Source organism: Crinia signifera, chromosome 4 (genome assembly GCF_055691185.1).
Source record: "Crinia signifera chromosome 4, ASM5569118v1, whole genome shotgun sequence".
Lineage (NCBI taxonomy): Eukaryota > Metazoa > Chordata > Amphibia > Anura > Myobatrachidae > Crinia > Crinia signifera.
Window position 1 is genome coordinate 290,462,881 of NC_139220.1, and position 13,475 is coordinate 290,476,355.

Here is a 13,475-nt window from a genome sequence, read left to right on the forward strand (position 1 = left end):
TAAACATGGAGGATGTAACAGCGCTCTCGTAGAAAAGATGGGTGGCCCTGAAAAGGGCCTTTGTGCGTGTGTGGGTGACCGCATGAGAGGCACCTGAGAATTTAACCCCCGAACCCATAGAGAGTGCGGCCCTGGCGCTTCAGAGCATAGACCACGTCCATAGCGGTCACAGTCTTCCTCTTGGCGTGCTCGGTGTAGGTGACGGCATCACGAATCACATTCTCCAGGAACACCTTCAGCACACCGCGAGTCTCCTCGTAGATGAGTCCCGAGATACGCTTAACACCCCCTCGTCTAGCTAGACGACGGATTGCAGGCTTGGTGATGCCCTGGATGTTGTCACGGAGAACCTTCCTGTGGCGCTTAGCGCCTCCTTTGCCGAGCCCCTTTCCACCTTTACCTCTTCCAGACATTCTCAAAAAATCTGTGACGATCAGTAAGAATGAGTAAGCTTTCCTGTCAGCGGCTTTTATAAAGTGGAAAGCGGACCTGATGGGTGACTTGGACTTAAAGGCGGAGTCATGGCTCGCCTTGCCATTCGTTCATAAGCACAACCCTTGGATTGTTTTCCTTTTGTTCGCTACAAGAAGATATTGTTTTATGTTTCGATTTATAGTAACTGCTCTCTTGGTATTGTTTTCTTTTTTTTTTCTTGGTTAATACCCAGTGTAAAAAATCAGCTTGATAAGAGAACTAAATCATTCAACTACGTTGTGGTGAATATTTGTGTTGATGAAACGTAATGACCCAACGTTGTTAGTTTTATTTTATTTTTTTCCCTTCATTTTATTATACGTGGAATAGATATAGATACATTGTATATTTTTAATTTGAAAGTGGGGGAATTGGTAATGACAATGGACCCACACAATGAGAGTCGCTCAGATATCGGCGGGAAATTAAAGCCATTACTGTAACGTTTCCCTGGCTCCCGGACTCGGTGCGTATTTCAGCTTTGCGGCGCTCTGAACTGTAATCGCCTTTCAATCAAGTGTGTGCGTGTTACAGTAGGAACCAAGTGTGCCTGAGCAGGAATTACGTGTTCACCCTTAATTAAATGCATCGAAACGGAACCGGAGGTCATAGAAGTAACTGGGTACTGAGCTACGTTGACGTACTGCACACTTCATTCAGAAAAAAAGACAGCGATCCATTGCCAACGGTGTACATTGGCCACCCTATGGGTCGCATGTATCTTTTGTGTATTTAAGCAGCCAGTGACATCTGCAACGTAATGAACCGGTCCTACATTTGAAACTGGATTCAGATCCCCTAGAAAGAGAAATACAGAATGCAGCTTTGCAAGTGGTAGAGATAAAGGCACTTTTTTGTGTGACCCAGTAGGGTTAACAATAGCTAGAGGGTACGTCACAAGTCAGTTATATCGGTCGGAGCATGGACACAGCAAAAACCATCATAGTTACAGCTCGATTAGAGAGGAGGTGGGTGGCTCTGAAAAGAGCCTTTGTGCTGGTGTGGGGAGGGAGAAGAAGGGGAGATTACTTGGCGCTGGTGTACTTGGTGACGGCCTTGGTGCCCTCGGACACGGCGTGCTTGGCCAGCTCTCCAGGCAGCAGCAGGCGTACGGCGGTCTGGATCTCCCTGGAGGTGATGGTGGAGCGCTTGTTGTAGTGAGCCAGGCGGGAAGCTTCCCCAGCAATGCGCTCAAAGATATCATTAACGAAGGAGTTCATGATGCCCATAGCCTTGGAGGAGATGCCGGTATCAGGGTGCACCTGCTTCAACACCTTGTACACGTAAATGGCATAACTCTCCTTCCTGGTCTTCCTACGCTTCTTCCCATCTTTCTTCTGGGTTTTGGTCACGGCTTTCTTAGAGCCTTTCTTGGGAGCCGGCGCAGACTTGGCTGGATCAGGCATATTGTCAGATAATCGTTTCTGAGTCGTTGCAGAAAAAATCTGTCCTGTGCCGCTCCAGATCGGCTCTATTTATAGGCAGCTTATGCAAACGAGGCGTCCTCGCTGCTGGTAACACTATTGGCTACGAGTGATGTCGGCGAAACCCCGCCCGCCATTTGCAGATTGGTCCAGTTACACAGTAACCAATGCAGATCAGGTTCCTGCACAGACCAATCACACAGCAAGAACTGGACCCTCCTGAGTGTATATTTAAGAGGAGGGCGATATCGAGAGCGCATTGTCTGCACGCAGTACAGTTTCGAATTTGAAGAAACGCGCCCATTGAACATTTAAGCATGTCAGGAAGAGGCAAACAAGGCGGCAAGACCCGGGCAAAGGCCAAGACTCGCTCATCTCGTGCCGGTCTACAGTTCCCGGTTGGTCGCGTTCACCGTCTGCTGAGAAAGGGAAATTATGCGGAGCGTGTGGGAGCCGGTGCTCCCGTCTATCTGGCCGCGGTGCTGGAATATCTGACGGCTGAGATTCTGGAGCTCGCCGGTAACGCTGCCCGCGACAACAAGAAGACCCGCATCATCCCCCGCCACCTGCAGCTGGCTGTGCGCAACGACGAAGAGCTCAACAAGTTGCTGGGTGGAGTGACCATCGCCCAGGGAGGTGTACTGCCCAATATCCAGGCCGTGTTGCTGCCCAAGAAGACCGAGAGCCACAAGCCAGCCAAGAGCAAGTGATGTGACCGTCAGATGTTTTACCCGTTATTGACCCAAAGGCTCTTTTCAGAGCCACCCACCCCGACTGTGAAGTGCTGATTCATCTCTATAAACTGGCTAAATGTCAGTCCTTAGCCCGATTTAGCGGGAAAGGTTGAAGTGGTACCCGGGACCTTTGTACGGGAGGGAGGAAGGGAGGGTGTAAATGCCCCGGCTAACCTGCCCCATGAATCTGTTGGGACAGGAGAGGCTAGCTCTGGAAACAGTCGAAGGGCAGGAGAGCTTGATCCATGTAAGGAAACCTCGTCCCTTCTCTAATCATGTTTATGGTGAAGGCCGGTAGTGATTGACCGTTCCCTGCATCGACGGAGCTTGTGCATCTGCCTATCACAATCAGATGAGATCTGCCCTTCATACTGGCAGGAGCGGGGAACAAAGGAAGGAACCGAGGCGTTAAGAACAAGGTTCCAGGAAGCAAAAATCACTTATTTGTAGCTTATGCTTCAGCCCGTATAGTAACATTTCGTGCCTGGTGAGGAGGACCGGGAAGCCGCACGTGCTTTTACTTCCCTAGAAAATGCCATTTTAAACTTCTCGAAATGCACCTCTTACACACGTGTGATCTACTAGTCTAACCTTTCGTAGCGAAGACTAGGAGTAGTCCCCCTGCGCAAAGCATATGGAGGTGGTTCAGAAGCAGGGTGAAAGCCAGGTAGGAGCGGAATATGCGCTGTGGGTACCAATTTGGAGCCCGGGTGTCTGTCCCCCCGTTAAAGGAATTGACATCATTCCACTCAAACACCAATGTGCTTTACGCTTCAGCTCGTTCAGAAAGATTTGGTGGCTCTGAAAAGAGCCTTTGTGGTGTTGCGTGTATAGGAGTGCCGAATATCTCTATGCCCTCTCCCCTCGGATCCTGCGGGCCAGCTGGATGTCTTTGGGCATGATGGTCACCCTCTTGGCGTGGATAGCGCACAGGTTGGTGTCCTCGAAGAGCCCCACCAGGTAAGCCTCGCTGGCCTCTTGCAGGGCCATGACGGCAGAGCTCTGGAAGCGCAGGTCGGTCTTAAAGTCCTGGGCAATCTCACGCACCAGGCGCTGGAAGGGCAGCTTGCGGATCAGCAGCTCGGTGGATTTCTGGTAGCGGCGGATCTCGCGGAGGGCGACGGTCCCTGGTCGGTAGCGGTGAGGCTTTTTCACGCCGCCGGTAGCTGGGGCGCTTTTCCTGGCGGCTTTAGTGGCCAACTGCTTGCGGGGAGCTTTCCCGCCGGTGGATTTACGCGCTGTCTGCTTGGTCCTGGCCATGATCACAAAAGAAAATGCGTGCAGCTACAGTACCGACTGTATTAGAAACGTCGCCCCCTTGCTATTCTATTTATACACAGTGTTGCACGCTGATTGGACAGTGTGGGCATGCCTCCTCTATCGATTGGTTTAATACAACCGTTTGAAGCATTCAAAAAAACCCCGCCTTTTCTAGCCATGGCCGATTGTTTCAGATCCTGGGATAAAATAATCGGCATACGAAGCCGGTGTATAGAATTCAAGCACATTAGCATAAATGCATCATGTTTACCAGTGTTAGCTGGGATTTGTGACAGCTACTGTAGTCATCCATCCACTTCATATACGTTGCTTTACATTCTGCACGTTAAGAATTTAAAAGGATCCGGGATACGGTGTTTATATGTTTCTGCTCCTACATCTCCTATTCATATAGTTACATCACGTTTACCATTGTATTTTTAACTTCCAAGTCTGCAGCTATTAAAGATACTGTAGATATGTATAATTTAGAATGACAGGCGCCGCAGAACCTTATAATAATAATAATAATAATGTTCTTTATAGAGCGCTCTTATAGAGTCCAACGGGACTCAATCTATAGTTATATCATGTATTTTTTTTTTTTTTTCACTTTGATCGGGTCTTTAGTATTGTAGTGTCATAATGATCATGCAGTACGTTATAATCATGGAGAGCACAGTGTCAAATCTACGTCCCTGGGGCCAAATGCGAATGAACATGTTCATCTCAGTCCTGAGGCCATGTGATGTGATGGGTCTTTTTTTTAATTCTTTTATTGACTTTCACAAAGTAGTGTAGATCAACTGCCAGGACACCGAGGTTTCAGCGTCTTCAAAGACGGAACTGTATGAAAGCCCGGTTCATTTTTAAGAATTTGTCTCTTGCAGTCTATTTTGTTAAAATAATAACTTGTATTCATTAGATTAAGACAAGTTCTTGTCCACCATATTTTGGAGGCATCTCAGAAACAAAGGATTACAGTCTAGGCTGCAGCACGTATCATTGTTACAGATTTAGAACAATCTTCTCAGCCTGTGCGAGTTGTTACAAATTACATGCATGCAACATGTAACCTAAAGAAATGATACTTCTTTGTAAGTTCATCTTCGTTTACTTCCGCCGACGTATAGTCAGGGGACCGCCACGAGCGGCAGTAATGCTAGCTCAATGTTATATAGCTCTCACGAGGAATAGGTGGGTGGCCCTGAAAAGGACCTTTATGTGGGTGAGAGGATCAGAGGCGCCTCAGCGTTTAGCCCCCGAACCCATAGAGAGTGCGCCCCTGGCGTTTCAGAGCATAGACCACGTCCATAGCGGTCACGGTCTTCCTCTTGGCGTGCTCGGTGTAGGTGACGGCGTCCCTGATCACGTTCTCCAGGAAGACCTTCAGCACCCCGCGGGTCTCCTCGTAGATGAGTCCGGAGATGCGCTTCACGCCTCCTCGTCGGGCAAGGCGGCGGATGGCAGGCTTGGTGATGCCCTGGATGTTATCTCTCAGCACCTTCCTGTGGCGCTTGGCGCCTCCTTTCCCGAGCCCCTTACCACCTTTGCCTCTGCCGGACATTCTAGCTTCGTCTCCTCCGCTCTAAGTGAAACTGGAAACCTTTTGTATGACGACGTACGTTACTGCGGTGCAGTCTTCTTTTTATAATCTTAGGGCGGACCTGGACGAAGACCTTTGGTTTTTGAGGGAGGAGTCCAGCCTCACAACTTGCTCATTGTGAAACCGCTACAATAGGGACAATAGAGCGCTTTCAGGCCGACGACTCCACCTGCTGCAAATATTCTACACAAGGACTCATCCTCTATACTGTGCGTGCACTGATTGCATAGCAAGCGTAAACGTGTCTAATGATGCGTGTGTGCCTATCAGATGGTAACTATATGACATTGGGTCTGTGAGAGTGACAACTCGAGTCGTACTGGAGGTATTATCACACGTAGGGAAGCTGTTGGGAACAGGACCTGCTTCCTCAGCAGCAGGAGGCGGCTGCACACGATGGGAAAGGTCGCATGATTTTCAACAAACGATTATTCCAGCATTACCAATGTGAGTCTCAGTAGAATAAAGCTGTAAAAGTGTTAACAATCCACACAAGCAGATTTATGAGCAGCAGAAACGAGACCTTCTTGTATCGAGCTCCCGTTCTCAGTCACAGACATTCCATACACTGTTATAAGATTTTGCAACATTGTTTGTTCTTTCCTCATTTGTATACATACAGTGCGGTAGAGGAGTCTTTTTGATACAACAAATCTGAACCAAAGAGGGAAATGCAACAAGTGGTCCTCCTCTCTGTGTAACCTTAGTTCTTCAATGAACGCACGATCTCTCCGGGATGATTTCAGGAGCTAATAAAATCCTCTCATTTGAAACTATTAAACCATTAATAAAACACTAAAGAACAGAAGCTGGGGACAATAAACGGCACCACAATACCCGAACACACGGCATAACCCTCAAATGACAATGTGAGTGACGTTGGGCTACATTTACTGAGATGGGAGTTCCACTGAAGATGGGTTGTTGCCAATGGCAACCACCAATCAGATTGTATCTGTTATCGTGCTACGGTCAACAACCCATCTTCAATAGAATCCCCATGTTAGTGAATTGGGAGAAGAGTGGTAAGAACTTAATGATCATCATCAGCAACGACCGGAGACCGATCATCCGTCTTTATTGTTTATTACAAATACACAAACATAAATTAGGACCTTAACAGACAATTTGAGGACGAGAATGGACTAAAATAAATAAGTGATTGTAATGAATTAATTTACAGTTTCTTATATAGCTCACACAGATTCCGCATCGCTTTACAGAGAATATTTGAACATTCACACCAGTCCCTGCCCCAGTGGAGCTTATAATCTATATCCCCTACCACACATATGCACACACACAGACAGACACTCTAGGGTTAATTTTGTTTGGAGCCAATTAGCCTACCAGTATATTTTTGGAACAAACCCGGAGTACCCGGAGGAAACCCACGCAAGTACAGGGAGAATATACAATCAGCGCCTTCTGTCTCCCCAGCCATCCATTCATCCATTGTCAGCCAGCTTCTGCCAGCACTCCTTCTGTCTCTCCAGCCCCTACCCCCCCCCCCCCCCCCCCCCAACCCCCTCTTTCTTCCTCTGCCACCCACTCCTTTCCTCATACCTGGCTGTTTCTTCTGTCTCTCCAGCCTTGTGATTTCTCCCTAACCTTAGCCAATTCCCTTCTGGTTCTAAAGCCCTGCGTCGCTTCCCTTTTCCCAACCAGTCCTTTTCCGTCTTCCACGTCTGTTTAATGTCTTGTCTGATTCCCTGATTTTGTGGTGGGCAGACTCGATGATGCCCGCTCCCGATCCTGCCCCTAAGCAGCTGCCTAATGTTAGAGGCCTACATGACGCTACCCTTCTCCTTCTGTTTTGGCTGCTCCTTACATTTCTCCCATCACCCTTCTGTCTCTCCAGCCCTATGGAGTATCTCCAATGAAGGTGTCCATATTCTAATTTTTTATTTTTTATTTTACGACACTATGATGGGAACTTCTGAGATGGAAAAGGAAGGATCCAATGGGATTCTCTTTTTAATGTACTGTATCTACCACAGTAAAGGTCATTGATACAGAGCCGTACAGAGTGCCATGTTAAGATCCGTTGCCCATGTCTCCAGAAGGTAATACCTTAGACACGGCACACAAAAAAAGGGGCAAATCAAACAGTCAAGGTAAATGACGGAAACATTCTTAGTCCTAGGACATGACAGGAAACTGTAAGGAAATGGATTAAGAGGCAAATTTGAGGAAAAGTTGTTTCAGCAAAAAAAAAGTAGCTGACAAGTTGAATAGCCTCCCATGAATTGTGGCAGATGATAATACAGTTTAATCATGCCTGGAATAGACCAAATTATAATAATAATAATAATAATTACAATAAAATAAGAATTAGTTTTGAGAATACTGTAAGTATGGAAAAAATGAAGAAGGTCCAAGAATGTCTCACCTGCTATCAAATTCTATGTCTAAGTTCTGGTGACAGAATATCTGATGTAAATGTGGGTGAAAACCTAGGATACAGTTATACTCCGCTTTGCACAAGATCTGCGTCTCTCTTCTGCACGGAACACTAGCTCCCATTCACTATTACAGGACTTTCATCAGGCTGCTCCTATCCTATGGAATGCCCTTCCATGCACAATAAGAACTCCGCTAGCCTCCAAACTTTCAAGTGTTCCCGGAAAACTCACCTCTTCAGGCAAGCCTATCATATTTAAGTTCTACACGCATAACCCTCTGAGGCACTTATGTATTATTTTCTTCCCTTCTGGACTTGTAACTTGGTGGGACTGCTATGCTATTACTGGTGCCTCTTTCCCTCCTATATTCCTATAGATTGTAAACTTGCAGCAGGGCTCTCCTACCTCCAAGTCTGTCTGTTGTTACCCAATTTGTTTTATCACTGTCTACTATTGTAAAGCGCAACGGAATCTGCTGCGCTATATAAGAAACTGTAAATAAATAAATAATACAGTGACTATCAAGCAGTATGGATCAAAATAAAGACAGAAACCGACTCATCACACACAAAAACAAAGATGTTAGATTTTAGGCAGGCTACTGCAGGAATTGAAGAGGACGTGATCTTCGCCGGACAGTTGTAAGTTTACTTCCTCTGGTTCCCCTATGGATTGCGTCGGACACCGGACCCCCGGACCAGAACCCCAGGACACCAGACCAGCACCCCAGGACACCGGACCCCCAGGACACCGGACCCAGGGACCTACCTTACGGGCTCAAGATAGGTAAGTATCAGTATGTGTGGGCTTTGGATGAAATAAAGTTTTATTTTTCTTGTGTTTGTCAGTGTGTGTTTATTTGACTATTTTTAATACCGTTGAACTACAAGGGCCAGCGTGCCCTTTAATTCTCCGCATGCTTGGACTTTTTTTTTTTACACAGCACAGCCTGCACGGATCTGCCTGATCCGTGCAGAATGGCCATATGAATTCGTATTAGCGGCCATATATATGGCCGCTAATACAAATGAATACGCCATCGGAGGTTTACAAAGCAGTCGTATCTGACTGCTTTGTATATTACCTTCCGGAACAGGAATTTGCATACGGCTGAAAAAGCCGTATGCATTCATATTCATTCGTATTAAGAATACGAATATGATATATCGTATTCTTAGTAAATCTCCCCCCATAGTAGGGATGCCAATCCCGGGGCATTTTTTCAATCCCGGGATTCGGGATTGAAAAATGCTCAATCCCAGGATTCCCGGGATCCCGGGATTGGCCTCCCTGATACAAAAAAAAACACAGCTGTCCCCATCCCCCCCAAACTGCCCACACCGTAAATCAATTAAAGGCAGAATAATCCCAAACCACTATCTCCCTGCCTGCACTGCACTGTCACTTACATGGAGGTGGTGACAGGCAGTAGCAGGAACATCTCCAGCAAGCGGGTGGCCAGGAAGGACGAGCTGCACAGCGGGCGGCCAGGTAGGACGAGCTGCACAGCGGGCGGCCAGGTAGGACGAGCTGCACAGTGGGCGGCCAGGGAGGATGAGCTGCACAGCGGGCAGCCAGGGAGGACGAGCTGCACAGCGGACGGCCAGGTAGGACGAGCTGCACAGCGGACGGCCAGGTAGGACGAGCTGCACAGCGGGCGGCCAGGGAGGATGAGCTGCTCAGCGGGCAGGTGTGTGGCCAGGCAACCTAGTACAGAACAGTGTGCTATAGCGGTATGACAGCAGCCGGGCTGTGCAGCGTGACGTGATGTCAGGGGTCACGCTGCGCAGCCCGGCCACCGCCATGATGCCGCTACAGCACACTGTTCCTATCAGTAAAATACCGGCAGACAGCAGTGTGGCTATCGGGCACTAATCCCGCATTCCCGGGATTGGAAGGCTCAATCCCGGGATTTAAATCCCGCCTTTTTTAGGCCAAAATCCCGGGATCCCGCCGATCCCGGGATTGGCCTCCCTACCCCATAGAGTGGATGTCTTCTTGAGAGGGACAATGTAAGTCCCCAGAGAACTGTCAAAACTGAAAGTGGATAAATCAATGGGGCCAGATGGGATACATCCAAGGATACTAAAAGAGCTTAAAGTGGAGCTGGTAAAACCAATAACAGAATTAATCAACCAGTCACTAGCTACTGGAGTAATCCCAGAGCACAGGAAAACAGCGAATGTAGTCCCACTGCACAAAAGTGGAAGAAAGGAAGAGGTAAGCAACCATCGACCAGTGAGCCTTACATCAGTAGTAGTGAAATTTATGGAAGCACTCTTAAAATAAAGAGTTGTAGAATATCTCAAAAGCAGCAATTTACAGGATCCGAAACAGCATGGGTTTACTGGGGGAAGATCATGTCCAACACATCTTATTGACTTCTTTGACTGGGTGACTAAAGTAATAGATCAAGGTGGGGCTGTAGATGTAGGTTATCTAGGCTTTAGTAAGGCTTTTGACACTGTCCCACATCGCAGACTGTTAAATAACCTTGAAAGCTTGGGATTGGATTTCAAGATAGTTGAATGGATAAGAGCATGCTTTTAGGACAGAAAACAGAGAGTTGTAGTAAAAGGAGTACAGTCAAAGGAGGGAAAGGTTACAAGTGGGGTACCCCAGGGATCTGTACATGGACCAGTGCTTTTTTATTATCTGTATTGGTGATATTGCACATGGAATTGAGGGTAAAATGTGCCTTTTTGCAGATGACACAAAGGTATGCAACGGGGTAGACACACCAGGAAGGGTAAAACAAATGATTGGTGATCTAGGCAGATTAGAGGAATGGTCAAGAGCAGTGGTAGCCAACCCTAGACCTCGAGAGCTACCAACAGTGCACATTTTCCAGACAACCTAGCTGCTGCACAGCTGCACTCATTAATCACTGACACATTTTAAAAGATACACAGATGGAGCTAATTAGCTCACTTGTGATTCTGTGAGGAGACCTGCAAAACATGCACTGTTGGTAGCTCTCGAGGACTAGGGTTGGCTACCCCAGGTCAAGAGCATGGCAACTATAGTTTAATGTCAAATAAAAAAATGCAAAATCATGCACTTGGGTCTCAAAAATCCAAAGATTAAATATAGTATAAATGGCACTATAATGGAAACTACTGAGGAAGAGAGGGGTCTAGGTGTCACTATTTCAGGGGACTTAAAGGCAGGTAGGCAATGTAACAAAGCAATGAAGAAGGCAAGTCAGATGCTTGGTTGCATAGGGAGAGGTACCAGCGGTAGAAAGAAAGAAGTAATAATCCCACTGTATAGGTCATTGGTACGACCTCATGTAGAGTACTGTGTTCAGTTCTGGAGGCCATATCTCCAGAAGGCTTTATATAAGAAACTGCAAATAAGTATCTGCGCAAATAGAGTACAGGTAATCCACACAACTAAGTTAGGCCTAGATTCCCACGGTGTTTCCTGGCAGGAGTCCCCAAAGCAATTCTAGCGCAATTCTTAATGCGGAGATGAGTGCGGACAGGGATTGCAATGCAAACCGGACTACTATGCCAAGTAGCCCAAGACAAAAACTAAACTAACAAGAGCAGTATTACAGTGTATACTATAAGGCTGGCCCCGTGGTCCTGTCATTGTGGTGTGCTACAATAGCATAACAACCACTTCCAACCGACTCCTAGTATTGGCCCTTGACTGTTTTTTTGCACCCGTTAGTCTTTTTTGAACTGATTTGAGCTCTGGCTGAATGTAAACTAAAGCTATTTCGCTGGAGGTGTGTTTCATAGCAGTCTGAAAGAAACACAACCTTGTGAATATAGCCATTTACTGACACGTACTGTATAACTAGCATAAACAGAGTGGAGTGATGAACTCCTTGGGTTTCTTTGAGACAATTTAGTGGATGTGGCACCCGCTGTCCTCGGCTATCGACTGTGCTAGTAGGTATACTGATCTCGGAATAGAAACTAGAGTTTATAGAGGCTACCTTGGAATGCAAGCTGCCTGTGTTAGCCAGCTGTGTGTACATGACCTCGCACATCAGCTTAAATGGTTTCAACAGGCTAACTGCTCTGCACCGTGTGTCCCGCAGCTCACCTTCATTATCTCCAGGGCTGCGAGGAGAGAAGAAGCCCGGGTGGGACATATTAATGTCACAGTAAAGGAGAAACGGGTTACATGCCGGGCAGATCCAGCCTGGTGTGGGTGAGTATCAATTCGATTTTCCTGCCCCGGTCCGCAGGTTCTAGGCTAGCAGTGGGCATACAGGGATAGGGGAGACCTTGGAGTACGGGTGTGGTGCAAAGAGGCACCTCGCTGCTCACCTCATGCGCTATTGATGACTGTTTTTTTGCGCTATGGAAACACAAGGTAACAGCTGATTGTCCCTGCAACTCAGACAGGGAAAGGTTTCACACTTCTGCTTATCCCGCCAATGAGAGCACAGGACACTGGACGCCCAGCAGCCAATCACAGCACAGCCTGCCGTGTATATAAGAATCCAGAACGCGATTGTCGTGACTCGTGCGCTAGTAGTACTGCATTTTTATTTGTTGTGCCTTTTGTCTGTGTTAACATGGCAGAGACTGCACCCGCCGCTGTCCCTCCATCAGAGGGCGCATCCAAGAAGAAGAGGCAGCCGAAGAAAGCTGCGGGAGGAGCCAAGAAGAGCGCCAAGTCTTCTGGACCCAGCGTCTCCGAGCTGATCGTAAAAACCGTGGCCGCCTCCAAAGAGCGCAGTGGAGTTTCCCTTGCCGCCCTGAAGAAGGCTCTGGCTGCCGGAGGCTACGATGTGGAGAAGAACAACAGCCGCGTGAAACTGGGTGTAAAAAGTTTGGTGACCAAAGGAACTCTCACCCAGGTAAAAGGCACCGGCGCTTCCGGCTCCTTCAAGCTCAATAAGAAGCAGGCGGAGAGCAATAAGGTTGCCCAGAAGTCTCTGAAGCCCAAGAAACCTGCTGCAAAGAAAGTGGCCAAATCCCCGAAGAAGCCCAAGAAAGCTCCGAGTGCAGCCAAGAGCCCGAAGAAGGTGAAGAAGCCAGCTGCAGCTGCCAAAAGCCCGAAGAAGCCTAAAGCGGTGAAGCCGAAGAAGGCGGCCGCCAAGAGTCCGGCCAAGAAGGCAGCGAAACCCAAAGCCGCCAAGAGTCCGGCCAAGAAGGCGGCGAAGCCTAAAGCCGCAAAAAGCCCAGCCAAGAAGGCAGCAAAGCCCAAGAAAGCCGCGGCAAAGAAGTAATGCCTGAACCGCCGCATCCTCGCTCCCTTGTTCTCCCCCAAAAGGCTCTTTTCAGAGCCACCCACCCTCTCTCGACAGAGCTGTGAGCGCAGGGCGTGGCCTGATGGCAGCGCCCTTCAGTTTGTAATCAATAGGTACACCAGAATGTTCTAGTTTGCCCCTTAAATTCAGTCACTTTACAATTCTACATATGTGCTGGGAAGTGGGATTAATGAGACCGTTACGTATCAGCTCTCTTCAATAAACGCTTCATAGCGCATAGCGTTTTAGTGCGCATTTCAATGAATCGCTGTAAACCGGCGGCATTCACCTGTGGCACCATACCCTCCCAGCCGGTTCTGATGCCCTACATCCTCTGTAAGGGCAAGCTCAATCTGT

General features: G+C 47.8%; 2 protein-coding genes across 2 annotated transcripts; one reads left to right on the forward strand and one right to left on the reverse strand.

Moving 5' to 3' along the window:
- Positions 1–101: 101 nt before the first annotated feature.
- Positions 102–5,459, reverse strand: LOC146073173 (uncharacterized). Its single transcript, XM_083180357.1, has 6 exons — positions 5,161–5,459; positions 5,081–5,099; positions 3,572–3,916; positions 2,312–2,563; positions 1,683–1,898; positions 102–506 (listed from the first exon to the last, which is right to left on the reverse strand). The coding sequence occupies exons 1-6, from the start codon at positions 5,457–5,459 to the stop codon at positions 102–104; spliced, it is 1,536 nt and encodes a 511-aa protein (XP_083036483.1).
- Positions 5,460–12,440: 6,981 nt separating this feature from the next.
- On the forward strand, positions 12,441–13,097 carry LOC146073174 (histone H1.01-like). Its single transcript, XM_083180358.1, has one exon. The coding sequence runs from the start codon at positions 12,441–12,443 to the stop codon at positions 13,095–13,097; it is 657 nt and encodes a 218-aa protein (XP_083036484.1).
- Positions 13,098–13,475: the final 378 nt, after the last annotated feature.

Coding starts and splice junctions, on each gene's coding strand:
- LOC146073174 (XM_083180358.1), top strand. CDS start 12,441: ATGGCAGAGACTGCACCCGCCGCTGTCCCTCCATCAGAGGGCGCATCC.
- LOC146073173 (XM_083180357.1), bottom strand. CDS start 5,459: ATGTCCGGCAGAGGCAAAGGTGGTAAGGGGCTCGGGAAAGGAGGCGCC. Junction 2,564..3,571: donor TGGTGGGGCTCTTCGAGGAC/ACCAACCTGTGC, acceptor CTTCTTGGGCAG/CAACACGGCCTGGATATTGG. Junction 1,899..2,311: donor TTTCCCTTTCTCAGCAGACG/GTGAACGCGACC, acceptor GCAACGACTCAG/AAACGATTATCTGACAATAT.